This window comes from Eurytemora carolleeae, unplaced genomic scaffold (genome assembly GCF_000591075.1).
Source record: "Eurytemora carolleeae unplaced genomic scaffold, Eaff_2.0 scaffold2303, whole genome shotgun sequence".
Lineage (NCBI taxonomy): Eukaryota > Metazoa > Arthropoda > Copepoda > Calanoida > Temoridae > Eurytemora > Eurytemora carolleeae.
This window is the reverse complement of record NW_019398191.1, coordinates 5,898-20,750: the sequence shown is the minus strand read 5'-3', so window position 1 is coordinate 20,750 and position 14,853 is coordinate 5,898. Positions and strand designations below refer to the sequence as shown.

General features: G+C 32.2%; 1 protein-coding gene across 1 annotated transcript; it reads left to right on the top strand.

Annotated features, from left to right (window-relative positions):
- The first annotated feature begins 703 nt into the window (after positions 1-703).
- Positions 704-9,353, top strand: LOC111716980 (aquaporin-3). Its single transcript, XM_023492493.1, has 10 exons — positions 704-803; positions 1,827-1,926; positions 3,433-3,540; positions 4,799-4,863; positions 5,753-5,836; positions 7,317-7,359; positions 7,698-7,794; positions 8,182-8,274; positions 8,890-8,980; positions 9,154-9,353. Exons 1-10 carry the CDS (start codon positions 765-767, stop codon positions 9,205-9,207), a joined length of 774 nt encoding a protein of 257 aa, XP_023348261.1. The 5' UTR covers positions 704-764; the 3' UTR covers positions 9,208-9,353.
- The last annotated feature ends 5,500 nt before the right edge of the window (positions 9,354-14,853 follow it).

Genomic DNA, 14,853 nt, shown 5'->3' with positions numbered 1-14,853 from the left:
ATGTTTATCATTACTTGTTTCATTAGAAATCATAATAAACAAGCCATCATAACAATTTGATTTATTATCTGTAAACACTGGGATAACACCTAATAAATAATAATTGACTTTTAAAGCACAATAAACAAACATAAATTGTAAACATTCTCCCAGGGTTTCAAGAAGAAAACTCCAGCTTTTTTTACTTTAACGTCAAATTATTTTACTTCTTTAGTCGCCTTTTAAGTCGGTTTAGAACAAAGACAGGCAGAGAGCCTGTTCCACGCCAAATACGTGTAACTCCTTTGGGCGTCTGTTTTCTAGGGTTATTGTGAACGAAACACACAGAAATCTTGAAAAGACGACATTTAGTGTTCTATCTGTTATTTTAATTAATCTATGTAAATAATAAACATATAAATTGTAGTTTTACGACCCAATATTGCTAATTGAGCATATTTTTAGAGACTTTGATTAGCTATTTATAACCGTAACAAAACAACAATAAAAAAATTAACTGCATTGTAGGCAATACTGGTAGACTAAAAAAAACTTTTTAGTGAAAGTTAAAGTTCGTGATCATTCTTAGGACAAGTATAAAGGGGGTTTTAGATTTTGTAAAATGCAAGTGATGACCCAGGTGGCTCACAGCTTCAGACTCAGAATATTTTAAATTTTAAACAATATTTTTGACAATTTATTTAAATCTTAAAAAATTCAAGTAATAGATTATTTGAAAAATTGTTATTCCAACTTGTACAAATTCAGCTGAGATAATCGGAACTATGCTGATATTAAGCTTTGGCACTGGAAGTGTAGCTCAGGTGAACCTGGTTTTAGAGAATATATATTTTATTTTTGTGCAAACTAATAAATAACATAATTAGTTGAAAAAAAATCTGTAAGAAATGAATAAAAAGTAATTTTATATTTTCGAGTTTTTCTCTTTGTATTTCTTTAATAAAAGGGCAGGTTGCCTAAAAATTGGGCCCGATATGTGTAAAAAAAAATTTATATTTACACAAATTTAAAATCGAATACGTTTTACTAGAAAATTGTCAATTTTTAAAAATTTTGGAAATTCATCAATTATTAAATAAAAACGTTTGTTTTTCAATTATGAAAAAAACATTTAAAGGGACAGACTGGCTATGTTAGGTAGATGAACTGAGTATGCAGTGTTGTGGAAAGCTTCTTTAGGATTCATTTGAGACATTTAAAACTTTTTAAAGATTCTGAAAACGTATTCACCCCCAAAGTAGGAGTTTTGAACGTCGAATTTGAGCTCAAACTTAGGATTTACAGATAGAGATGTTAACGTTTTCATTTTTCAGACGAAAAATCGAGAACGAAACGATTGTTTTTGAAAACAATCGTTTTTTTCAAAAGTTCGTTTTTTAAAAATGGTCGTTTTTAAAACGATCGTTTTTATAAAATTCGTCGTTTCGTTAACGATCATTAACGACGACCCCTTCGTTAACGATCGTTAACATAATTGTCAATAAAATTTTTTTTCAAAAACGATCCTCTTTTTGAAAAATCGAGTGGGTCGTTTTTAAAAACTATCGTTTTTTTCCGAAAACGAAACGATCGTTTTTGAAAACGAAACAAAAAGATCTTTTACAAAAACGATTAATAACCCTATTTACAGATCTTTAAAAGGTTTTGTATGTATCAAATGAATCCTAAAGAAGCTTTCCACAACAGTGCATATACTCAGTTCATCTAAGTCTTACATAGCCGGTATATCCCTTTAAAGGAGCGTGAAGCCAAGTAATGTAAATTTGCTTCGAAGATTACACAAATAAAAAACTGAAATTCTATGAATAACACATGTCTGATATTAGGCTGTTTTGTCGCATAAAGAAAATGGAAATATGTTCTCAATTAATGTTGGATGGGGGGCAGGGGTAGTTCTTGGTATCATGGCTTCAGCTCCTATATCAGGTATACAGTGTATTCCCACTATACATAAAAGATGAAAGATGACCTAGAGGTCGTCTTTGAATTTTGATAGCTAACCCAGGACAATATGTGAATCAGACAACGGTTACGCGAATTATAAATATTTCTAAGAAGAGCCTCCAGTTATATAAAATAAGTCACGATACAAATTTTGTCGTTAAATAGCATCAAGATTCAAAGACGACATCTCTCAACTACCATGTTTCGTTGNACCCAGATTCATAAACTAAACAAAGGAATTGAGTTTTCAACTCTTTTCGAATTCTTTATTTCTTCAATCTTTAAAACCTGATGTGCTAGATCGTTATTAAATACTGCTAGATCAAGATATCAATGATTATTCAGAATTTACATCCTATAAGTCCGAATTTTATGAAAGAGAGAGAGAGGTCACTGAACAACGTACAGCTGGTTCAAATCCTGAATCATAGATTCAAAGTTAAAGATTTATGAGTATTTGAACCGGTGATTCAGGATTTGAACCGGATTTAGGCAAAGAGAATAGAATATATATTAGAGAGGAATTTACTCGAAAAAAGGTATAAAACGGCCATTTTGTTGTACTGTTTCCATACTGAAGGTGTCCTTCACATTTTTGTGCTATAAAACCTTTTGGGCCCTGGAACATCAGTTGTCTCTAAAATTTCCTACAAAATCTAAAGTTACACAGTGTCTGCAGTGGTTATTTTCATGAATGGCCCTCCACATTTTAGGGAGCTCCAGAATCTTGTGAATTAAATGGTCGTTGTTCTTTATGGGTAAACAAAGTATAACAGTTTGTTGAACTGTGTTCAGACTCAAGCTATAAGTTTAACTAATTAGTTTAACAAACATGAAACATATTTAAATTTCGACCTTCTCTTCCAGAGTTTTATGGGTCCAAACTCCAACTGTATAACATTTTCTTCAACTAAATGTTTTAGAAATAAAATCTAAAATGGATATTAAAAGAAAAACAAATTATCAAATAGGCTGGTTTCATAATTGACCAATGATCATTTCACAAAGACATTTCACATCTGTACATTTTGAACTCCCTTGCAGGCTAAAAGGAACTGACAAAATTCATACCAAGGGATTGTCTAAATTCCACTCTTATATATATTCTATTCTCTTTGAATGTAGGTCGTTCAGCGATCTCTCCAATTCATTAAATTCGTTCCTAGGTTGCAACGATGGAGGATGCAAAAATTTAGGGTTAGAGGCAAATATTATAATCCTTTATTTATCTGTGTTCGCTTCTAAAATCATAATCAAAAGAATATCTGTTCAATTTTTTTTGTTGCATAAAACATGCTGGGTCGACTCTACACTGGGTAGACCAAACTGGACAGTACGACTGAAAGCATGTACAGTACATGTTCTACCGGCACGGATCATGCAACTTTTAGACTGAAGTTGTTTTTATCAAACAAATAATCAATAAAAATTGATTAGATTTCATTAGAAAACAGAAAATGTTCCAGGATTAAAAACTGGTTTTATTAGGTGCACACCTGAACCCTGCAGTAACCATTGCCCTAGCAGTTGTAAATAAATTCCCCTGGAAAAAAGTTCCCCACTACATGATCTCCCAATATATTGGAGCTTTTATAGGTAAAAATTATATGTTAGGTTCTTTCCATCGAGATATTAGTAATAGAGGGGGCATCTGGAATTTTAGACTTCTTGTTGTACAGCCACTGTACACAATGACCCGATCAGAAATTCTACCTGGGGGGANATTTTTCCCCAGTGGCAACTTCCCATGGGGTATTTTCCCAAGTGGCAACTTCCTAAATGTCAATCCTAGTCGTTGCGTTCGGCCCCCATTGCAGCCTGCGGCGCCTAAGAGGGCCTATGCTATTCTTTAGGAAGTTACCGCTTGGGAAATTGCACATTTGGGAAGTTGCCCCTAGGGAAATTTTCACATGGAAAGTCGCTCTTGGGAAAATGCCTTTGGGAAAGTACCTAACACCGTCACAAAATTAGGTTTGTGACTGTGAACGGAAAAATTTTCAATCATAGCTGCACTTTCTGAAGAGCCATTGAGAAAAAACTCAAATTTATAATTTTCAAACAATTACATTTGTATTTTCTTCGTAAGAAGTAACATCAAAACTTTAGTCGAGCTATAAGTTTACAATGTCATACCAATAGTTTAGCAAAAAAAGTTTTTTTAGTGCCTAAATTCATATACCTTATTCAAAATTAACAGCTAAATAAACAATTATTTGGCTTACAGTTTTTTTTCTAGTGTTAGATAAAATAAAAAAATTTCTAACTCTTAAAAGAAGATGATGATTGAGTTATTCATATGTATTTAATGTAGAAATTGATAACATTGAGATAAAAATATACTTTTATCTAAAAAAAATTCTCGTTTTGTATTTATTTTGATATTTATTCATTTTAACTAAATTAGCCGTCACATACATCTTAACAAAACATTGTTTAAATTCATTCTTTTTTTTCTTTGAAGTATTCTGAAATGTTTTATTCAGTTTCTGTTGTCATGTACATTTTTACATCTTTACATCTTTTCTTTGAAAATTGATACCATTTTGAAGCTCACAGAGACAGTATTTATGACCTAATAACTATCCTTTATTATCCATGAATGATGACTCAGCTTTGCGGCGGGTCAATAAAGTTTATTTTAAACAGATCACTTTAATAACCGGCTGTCCATCCACTGAGTGATTTTATTTGCTTTTAAGTTATAAGTTACATTGCTAAATTTAAATGTTTTTTAATACTTTATTTGTTAAATTTTGTTTAATGTTCATTTTATTTCTTCGGAAAATTTAGATCATTTTACCAAAAAATTGAAAACGAAAAATTAAATTTGTTGCTTTACGATGTTATTTTTTAGGCGCCGCTATTACTTTGTTGACTTATAGAGAGGCAATTGTGAACTTTTCCGGTTCAGAACTTCAGGTTTGCTAATTTCTTTATAACTTGATGTTGTTGTATACACTTAATATTTCAAAGTTTGATTATATTCTGATTTAACAGATGAGTGAGTGAGTGAGTTCAATAAAGTTTATTTTAAACAGATCACTTTAATTACCGGCTGTCCAACCACTGAGTGATTTTATTTGCTTTTAAGTTATAAGTTACATTGCTAAATTTAAATGTTTTTTAATACTTTATTTGTTAAATTTTGTTTAATGTTCATTTTATTTCTTCGGAAAATTTAGATCATTTTACCAAAAAATTGAAAACGAAAAATTAAATTTGTTGCTTTACGATGTTATTTTTTAGGCGCCGCTATTACTTTGTTGACTTATAGAGAGGCAATTGTGAACTTTTCCGGTTCAGAACTTCAGGTTTGCTCATTTCTTTATACCTTGATGTTGTTGTATACACTTAATATTTCAAAGTTTGATTATATTCTGATTTAACAGATGAGTGAGTGAGTGAGTGAATGAGTGTGTGAGTAAGAGTTTGAATGAGTGATTGAGTGAGTAAGAGTGTGAGTGAGTGTGAGTGAAAGAGTGAGTGAGTAAGTAAATCACTTTTACGTTTATAGTAATTCCTAGAAAAACTTCATCTTTAGTTTAAATGGAGTAATTGGCAAAATGCTTATAGATTTCTCCATCATTGGAGATCACACATTATAGATTTCTCCATCATTGGAGATCACACATTATAGATTTCTCCATCATTGGAGATCACACATTATAGATATCTCCATCATTGGAGATCACAAATTGGAAATTACTGTGCAGTAAACCACGCTTCGTTTTTTCCTTGAAATGACTTAAATTTCTTTAACAATCAGCTTTTACAGTTTTAAATTCCCATATTTCCAATTTTGATTCAGGTGCTTGGGGAGAACGGGACAGCTGGGATCTTTGTAACATTTCCCAATAATGGGATTTCAAACTTGTCGGGAGCCATTGATCAGGTTTAAGGATCTTTTTCTTACATATTTTTTTTTGAATCTTAATTTTAACAATATTTTATAAATAATTTGATGATAGTAGATGCAAATATATTGGGTATTGCTGTGAACACTCCTATTCTTGTGACACACCATTGACATTTCTATATTTCTCGTTCTCCACTTTTCTTTTTGGTAATGCATCTTCATGTTGCATATTTAGAAAAAAAATTTAAGGATCTGAACTCTTCTAATTTTCTAATCTCTATTTCTTTGCAACCCAGTGGAGTAAACGTTTGTAGCAAGAACTCAGTTCAGCAGAAACTCTATAAGAATTGATTAAATAATACAAGGTTACCCACAAAGGATGAGGATTTGATGACGAACCTAAAACTCCGAAAAATTATGCCTTGAATAAATTTTAAAGATAAGCAGCATAATAAATTATAGTTTGCAGTTACAGAAAAAAAGACAAGAATGTACAGGGTGAGTCAAAAAAAAGTGTGATTTGCGGCGCCTGGTGAAAAATTGTACCTTTTTTGTACAACTCTCCTGAATAGTGTTTTTTTTCAATATTTTTCGAAAATTTGTAATTTGTAATGGCCCAAAAAAATCCGCGAACCTTTTTTTCTCTCAAAATAAAAAGTTCAGAAAAACAAAAATGTGAAAATAAATTTTTTCTATCGAAATCTAATATTTTAAAAAGATTGAATCACAGAATCGCAGAAAATTTGCATGATTGTAAGAAGAAAATTCGCAATTTTCAGGTCTGAAAAAGTCACAAATTTTCAAAAAATATTGAAAAAACACTGTTCAGTCGAGAGTTGTACAAAAAGGTACAATTTTGCACCAGACGCCGCAAATCACACTTTTCTTTTTGACTCACCCTGTAAGATTATTAAATTATGTACATCCGTGTTTGAAGTCTAATTTCCTTTATTGGTTATGTCAAAAATATGTTCAACTAGAAATTCAAGGCGCTTCGCGCCCTTCTCTCTAGCCTTAGTGGGCGCTTTGCGCCCATCTTCTAAATTAGTTGTGAACATGTTCTCTTTGTGTACAGATCGTAAAACAAAACAAAAATAATTCGCGGATTTTCACAAATTTCGCGGATTTTCAAAATTTTAAAAAATTTAATGACGATCGAATTTTGATGGAGACAAATATTTGAAATTTTGATTTTTCATAAACCTTCTCTGGGGTCCCTAGATGTCCCACAAAAAAATTGGGCCCGATCGGTTCAGCCGTTTTGACGTTTATTGGATACAAACAGACAGACAAGCCAAATTTATAGATAGAAGTTGGTGTCTTTCTACTTTAAAATGAGATTGAAAATAGGTGTTTCAAACATACAAGTCATTTTTCTAATCTTTTCAAGTTATTGATAATAAATAAAATTACCATACAAATGATAATAATTATGACAATGAAAGTTATGTTAACTGTAATGATGGTAATAATAATAATAATAATCAAAAATCATATCCGTATTTATGTTTTATAGATTGTAGGAACAGCACTACTATTGATCTGTGTACTGGCCATAGGAACACATGGATTAAATATTTCAAAGACTGTAAATGAGAGTGCAGACTGCTATCCCTAACAGAAAACAGAAAATCATGACTTTTGTAGCGAAATGTAACCAACCAAATAGATTAAGTTAATTCTTAATTAGAAGTCACAAAAATGTTTTCCGGACACAATATGTGATTTAGAAAAAAAAGATTCGCTATTTATGATTAAGCACTAAGTCGCTTAAAATTAAAAGTTTCTTCTGTGAATATCGATGACAAGGATAATGTTTACAAAAGTTCCAACCGCTTTCATATTTTTATTTTGGTGATTGATTTGAATGTGTGATTGATATCCATCAGGTTGCTAGGTTTGCCTGGTAACAATAATGTATCCAAGTCCCTTGGTCCACTGCTGGTTGGTTTAACAGTTGTTGCTATCGGAGCATGCTTCGGACACAATGCAGGGTAATATTGAAAGAAAAAAGGCAGACCACATTTTGTAAATCCCAGGACTATGAGTAATTTGGTGTTTATTAACTCGAGGATTTTACTTCTTAACACACGGGCAGCCGTAGTACATTTGAATTTCCGAGCCGGGTCAACCTTTCCGGTCTCAGTTTGAACTGTACCTAGCTCTATGGACACGACTAGCCGGTGCAACAAGGTTGACGCGGTCAGACTTTATGCTTCATATAGGTTGAATTTACTTTTAGTAAAGGGGCAGAGGTGCGTGAACATAGGTTAACAAATAAGTGCATCAAATTGTATAATAAAAGACGACGAACTTGAAGTCGTCTTGCTACAGTCATGTTTCATGGGACACTCTGTTTAGTGTATATACCCCTGTTTTAGGTATGCTATAAACCCAGCACGCGACTTTGCTCCACGCGTTCTTCTTTCTATTTCCGGTTGGGGAACAGAGATCTATACAGCTAAACAAACATGGTAAGCATTAAAGGGATTGTTCAGGTTTTTGGGTAAATGTGTGACTTATGAGCTATTTATTGGTGATATGAGGTTAAAAAGGGCGTAAATCATTTAAAATCTTCTTTTATAATTTACAAATAAACGTAAAAACATACCTACAATAAACTGCAATCACTTTTAAGATGTTATGATTTAGTTTAAAATTGTGAAATGATGTTAAAATATTTTATACATACTAGTAAATCATTCATAAAGTTTTAGTTTTAAGCATGCATAAAATCTATTAAATACAAAGCATTTTAAAAATGAAATATCATATGAATTTCTAAGAATTATCTTAAAACAATAATTCTTAAACATTAGAATTTAAAATGTAGGTAAACAAATAATTTCAATTACAATTTTTTTATATGCCAATATTTTTTGTCGTCGTTATTTAATACAATTCTGAAAACGTATCCACCCAAAAGTACGATTTTGAACGTCAACTTTGCAATCAAACTCAGGATAATTACAGATCTTTAAAAAGTTTTATATGTCTAAAATGAATCCACAACACTGCATTCTCAGTTCAACTACCTTACATATCCGGTCTGTCCCTTTAAGTCCCCATGCAAAATTTATATTTTAAAGGTGCTGGATTCCTATGGTGTTTTGCCATATTGGAGGTATCCTAGGAGCTCTTCTATATTACTGGGGAATAGAAGTCTGGCAGAATAAAAAGGTGAATTTATGAAATAATATTAAAGGGACTGTAGGCATAGTTTTAAGTGGTGATAATCTACAAAAGTCTGATCACAATTGAATTTGTATTTTTTGTTTATAAAATTGATTATTTTTACTTGGGACTCTTATAAAAAAGTTACAGAAGAAAAAATATATTTATATTTATTTTAGTCTAATAACCATGAAGGACCTGACAGCTTAGTTCTCGAGAAAGCAGAAGTTTGAGTTTTTATACAATTTGTAAATACAAATATTTATATTGGTTAACAGTTTGTTTAGTCTTAAACCTTTATTAATAACTAGGCTTTTAGGGCGCTTTGCGCACATCTTCTATTTCAATTGTGAACATGTTCTCATTGTAACATTGTAAAACAAAGTAAAAAAAAATTTCGCGGATTTTATAAAAAAAATTGCGGATTTTCAAGATTTTAAATTTTTTCACAAAAATTTTTAAAACGCAAGATCCTACAAAAAATATTTGGGCCCGATCGGTTTAGCCGTTTTGACGTTTATTGGATATAAACAAACAGACAGACAAGCCAAACTTATGTATAGATGCAAAACTAATTTTGAATTAAAAATAATAGAATATTTTCAATGCAACAATCCAAAGGCATTATTTGTTAAAACTACTAATTCTTGTAATTCTTGTCCTACTTTATCGGTTAATAATGTACATATAATGCTACTTTTTTACTTTAATCAAAAATACTAATTTTGTTGTAAATGTATATAAATGTGAATCAAATTAAACTGTTATAATATTTGTCTCTCTATAAAATACTATTTTTGTTGAAATTTATGTATCAAGTATAAATTGAATGAAGAATGCAAAACTACAGTAAAGATAATTGAAGATTTTCTGTCAATAATAATAAATTAATGAAATAAGACACTAATAAGTCTTCTCAAAAATAAATAAGTTTGTTTCCAGAACCTTCTGGGCTCTCTAAATATTGTTAGTTTTATTTCAGTAAAAATTCTATTACGAGGAAAAAATGTTATTACATTTTTTAACCTTCTAATATTTGAATAATAAAAATTTTCACGAAAAATTGTTAAATTCAATGAAAAATATTTAATATTTAAACCCTACAACATTATTTGTGCAGTACCCTGCAGTGCATAAAATATTGTTAAATTGAATAAAAAATATTTGATATTTAAACCTTAAAACATTATTTGTGCAGTACCCTGCAGTGCATCAATAATTGTTAAATTGAATTAAAAATATTTAATATTTAAATCCTAAAACATTATTTGTACAGTACCCAGCAGTGTCCTGCAGTACCCTTCAGTACCCTAAAGTACCCTAAAAAACCCTAAAGTATCCTTCAGTCAGTACCCTGGAGTACCCTACAGTATCTGCAGTAACATACAGTACCCCCTGTAGTGCCCTAAAGTACCCGACAGTACTATACAATACAATGCGGTATCCTGCAGTACCCTCCCTGCAGTGCTGTACCTTGGAGTACCCCACAGTATCCTGCAGTGCTGTACCTTGGAGTACACCACAGTATCCTGCAGTGCTGTACCTTGGAGTACCCCACAGTATCCTGCAGTGCTGTACCTTGGAGTACCCCACAGTATCCTGCAGTGCCCTGCAGTACCCTAAAGTACCCTACAGTACCCTGCAGTATCCTGCAGTACCCTGCAGTATCCTGCAGTACCCTGAAGTACTCTACAATACCCTGCAGTACTCTACAGTACCCTGTAATGCAACTGCAGTATCCTAAAGTACTCTACAATACCCTGCAGTATCCTGCAGTACCCTGAATTACTCTACAGTACCCGGCAGTACACTGCTGACAATTATTATAAATGCTTCACTCTAATTACTCTACAGTTCCCGGGGCCGGCAGTACACTGCTGACAATTATTATAAATGCTTCACTCTTATTACTCTAACTGATTATGTTTCTCTCTCTAAATCCTCTTACTGCATAAAATCTGTGTTTAATGTTTAATCCTGAATGAATAACAATAATGTTTCTCACTTAGAAAATTTATTATTTTCACTTATAATTTCTGCTTCATCGATAAATGGACGTTATTCTTTAAGACCTAGATATTAGACCTTTTCAATGGTTTGTAGAAAAATTTAGCAAACTAGGCTCCCCGCGCCTCTTTGCTCTGTTGCTCTTTCTGCGTCATTTTCTCTTCTTATATTATCAAACTATACGGTGAAAAATTCGCGGATTTATAATTTTTTTACATTTAAAAAAAGTGAAAGTTCAGGAAAAAAGCTTAACCTAAAAATTGTAAAAAAGTCTTAAGATTTCACTAAATGAACAAGTATAAAAATGCATTTAAGTTTAGTATGATTGTAACAAAGACAAACATTTGGGACCCATATTGAGGCTCGTTTGATGAATAGGTTCTGAAAAAAATGCAAAAAGACTTGGTTTTTGAAAAATACAATTAACTTTAGACCTGTGTGCCAGAGATATTTAATATTCTTAAACTTTTTACTGATGTTGATAAGTTTTGGCAAAAAGGCTTTTAAAAAAATATGGAAAAAGATTGAATGTGTAGAAAAAATTATTGTTTCAACTTTATTTTATTCTTCTTGCTAAAGCACAATCCAACAGAGGTGTATGTGCAAAAAATATTTAAGTTTCATCCAAAGATTAATTAAAAATCCAAAAAATGTAAAAATTATTTATAGGGGAAAATTTAGCTCTAAAATACACAAACTTTGCACTGCCAATAGTATTATGTTTCTTGACTTTAACGGAAGGTGTTTTAATCCCCTAGTTTGCCTTTTAACTAGATGTTTGTGTGAGAAGTTTAAAAAACAGGAAATATGCTTTTTGTGAAAACCCTAATCTATAATCTTAACATTAATGATTGTATTTCTCTCATATACGTCCTCACGACCCTCTGCCCCTTCAGTAAAAGTAAATTCAACCTATATGAATTGTCAAACTTATTGCACCGACTAGTCCTGTTCATAGAGCTAGGTACAGTACAAACGGGATTGGAAAGATTGACCCAGCTCAGAATTTCAAATGTAATAAGGCTGCCTGTATCCTGTTACTATTAACAGTTTTGTTCTAAACAAGAATTAATAAGATATGTTACATTATTTTGAGTTATAATTAACAACCCTAAATCAAAGCTATTACTGCATGAACCATGTTAATAGAAAAACCTCTTATCTGTATGGGATGGCAGGAACCTTATGAAAATTATTAATTTTTGAAGTTTTTTCAAAATTATAAACCAAATTAATAAAAATAACTATAAATGTCTTTCAAAATTATTATATTATACAAAATAATTTATAAAATCTGAAATTTATTAGATGCATTACATTTTGTACAATTCATAAGATGATAAATTAATACAATACAAAAATGAAAAGTTAGATTGATTTCTTGGAATAAATATTCTAAAGTTCAAAAATCTATATCATTGACTGATTGCAATCAAAATGTTCTTTTAGGGATATTAAAAAGATTGCTGGGTTACTCAGAGCAATCTAATATCTTTTGAATAAGGCCTAATTAATCCTTTAGTTTATAAAGTTAGAGGTTGTCCTTAAAGTCTCGTTCCATTTATTGGTATTCTTGTGCATTTAATTCAGTATATTTCAGACAAAGAGGTCTTTCATTTTCCTTTTGTTAAAACAGAGGTGCTCATATCTCAGTAATATTTTACCATAACTTTGATCTCACAGTGCACCCCCCGCCCCCCGTTATTGCCCTGAAAACAGTTATCAATTTACAAAAAAGCTTTTGGCATATAACACAACCTGATCATCAAATAACACCAAAAAAACTGGTAATATTAAAATGTAAGCTCTAGTAAGATGTGAAAGCAGTTTCAATGAGCTTTCAGTGCTATTTTCATCATGCATACTGAGTAATTTGACTAAAACAATAAAACCAACTATGCTTAATATAAAGGACACAGTTGATGACCTTAATATGAATTCCTTCATAGGCTTGTAAACCAGTGTCTTCCATGGAACCTTAACCCGGATTGGTTGTGCCTTCTTTATGTTCCCGCCCTTTGAATCAAGCAAGTAAAGTGTTGGTAAAGAATGACTTCTTTGCTTGATAGATCTTGAGTTGGCAGTTATCCTTTCACTTGTACATTCTGTAAACTTTGTGGTTGGATGAAAAGCAGGTGTCCCTGATTCTACTGAATCCTGTGAAGATGACTGTTGAGTAGAAATCACCCTTTCCTGATCATCTAACCCATCTAACCTCTCTATTTTTAATTGCCGTAGAGAAACATGTTTATCAGTCCACCCTCTAACTTTCATCTTTCTCACTGTTGCCTCAAGGTCGGACTGGCCTTCTGTTAAAGTTGTGGTCTGACTATGCACCATGGCAAAGGGGTGTGTAGTAGACACCAGGCTTCTTTTATGCTCAACAGTTTCCAACATTTTCCAGTCAAATGCTTGAGACATAGCCAGACTTTCTTCAGATTTAGAAGCTTCATCACTTACTAGTGAAACTGACCGCTGCTTTTCATTTCCATCTAAAGCCTCTGGACTAGATGATTGAAATGATTGTACAATACCCTTTATTTCTTTTACCTCCAAATTATCCAGGTTATGAAAGGCACTGGTATGTGCCCTCTCCGTTTGTTTATCACTCACAGTGTCAGAATTCTGTAAAGCAGATGGTAATTCTGATGAGTCATGTATAGCTTTAAAACCCAAGAAAGCTGATTGGAAAACATGTGAACCTTTACCCCTGGCTACATTTTGGAGTTCTCCAGATGAAAAGGATCTTCTTGTATTAGTTCTTTTTTGTGGGGTTAGTCTGCTCAGAACCTGAGGTAGAGGTTGAGTTTTTATAGCTTTTCTATAAATTCGATAAAAGTAGATGGTGATTTTGATAACTTCAATCAAAGTCGATAGAAGAAGCATAGTTGCAACTATTTTGATCTCAGTACATTCTGAATCTGTAGACATTTCATATGAAGTATGCTTTTGAAATTCTTCATAAGAAGTAGTATTGGAAGAGGATTGATTTGACATTTGAAAAGCAATGCCGATTTCATTTCTCATGTGCAAAACAGTAGGAGTCTCATAGTTTTTAGAGTGAGTCAGCAGGCACCTAACATGATTGATTGTAAAATCTGAGACAAAAATTACCCCATTAAACATCACTGCAAGTTGAAGGTAAAGCTTTTTGTTGATACCTTGGTAGAAACCGGGACTAGCAATAAGAACAAGACAGGATACAGACATGGTCAGGAGTGAACTGCTAATACAACATCCTATTCGTGCAGAGTTTAGCACATAATTGGCTATTTCCAGATGTCCCCAATAGAATGAATTCAAACCTTCATGTGCCAAGTTAGTAACTATCCTAAGAACTGCAAAGTGGAGAATAAATAGTTCTTCTACGAACAAAAACTGAATACCAAGTCCCCCAAGTAAGGTTTGTTGATTATGGCTGGTAAGAAAAGTTTGGAGAGTAACACAAGCTGTAAAGGACTGAATGGAGCTGACCATATCTATGGTAAATGTATACAGGTTCGGATTATCTGGTACACTCAGTACTAAACAACTGTACACAGCTGCGAACATGTAAATACACAGTTTTTCAATTTTCATTCTGGTCTGACGGTTCCTGGTTATAGTTTAAATGATGCCATTTTTCTTAACCTCCTATTAAATACAACCTCTCTATCTCTATGAAGAATTAAACAGTTGAGAGCAAGGCTTCCTCTGTTATTTTTGTCTTTGTTTAGTTGCCAGGTAACAAGAAGAGAAAGAGCAAACTGTGACAACCACTTCTCTTTTATCAAACCTTTCTTTTTAGAGAGAGAAGGCTAATTGAAATTTATCAATTACAATTATGGTAAAAAGTAAATTTTGGATGCTGGATACGGGTCAACCTTTCCGGT

Excerpts from the sequence above, each read along its gene's own strand:
- LOC111716980 (XM_023492493.1), top strand. The coding sequence starts at position 765 with ATGCTGATATTAAGCTTTGGCACTGGAAGTGTAGCTCAG. Across the intron at positions 1,927-3,432 it reads GGCTTCAGCTCCTATATCAG|GTGCACACCTGAACCCTGCA; the intron begins GTATACAGTGTA and ends TGGTTTTATTAG. Across the intron at positions 4,864-5,752 it reads TTTCCGGTTCAGAACTTCAG|GTGCTTGGGGAGAACGGGAC; the intron begins GTTTGCTAATTT and ends ATTTTGATTCAG.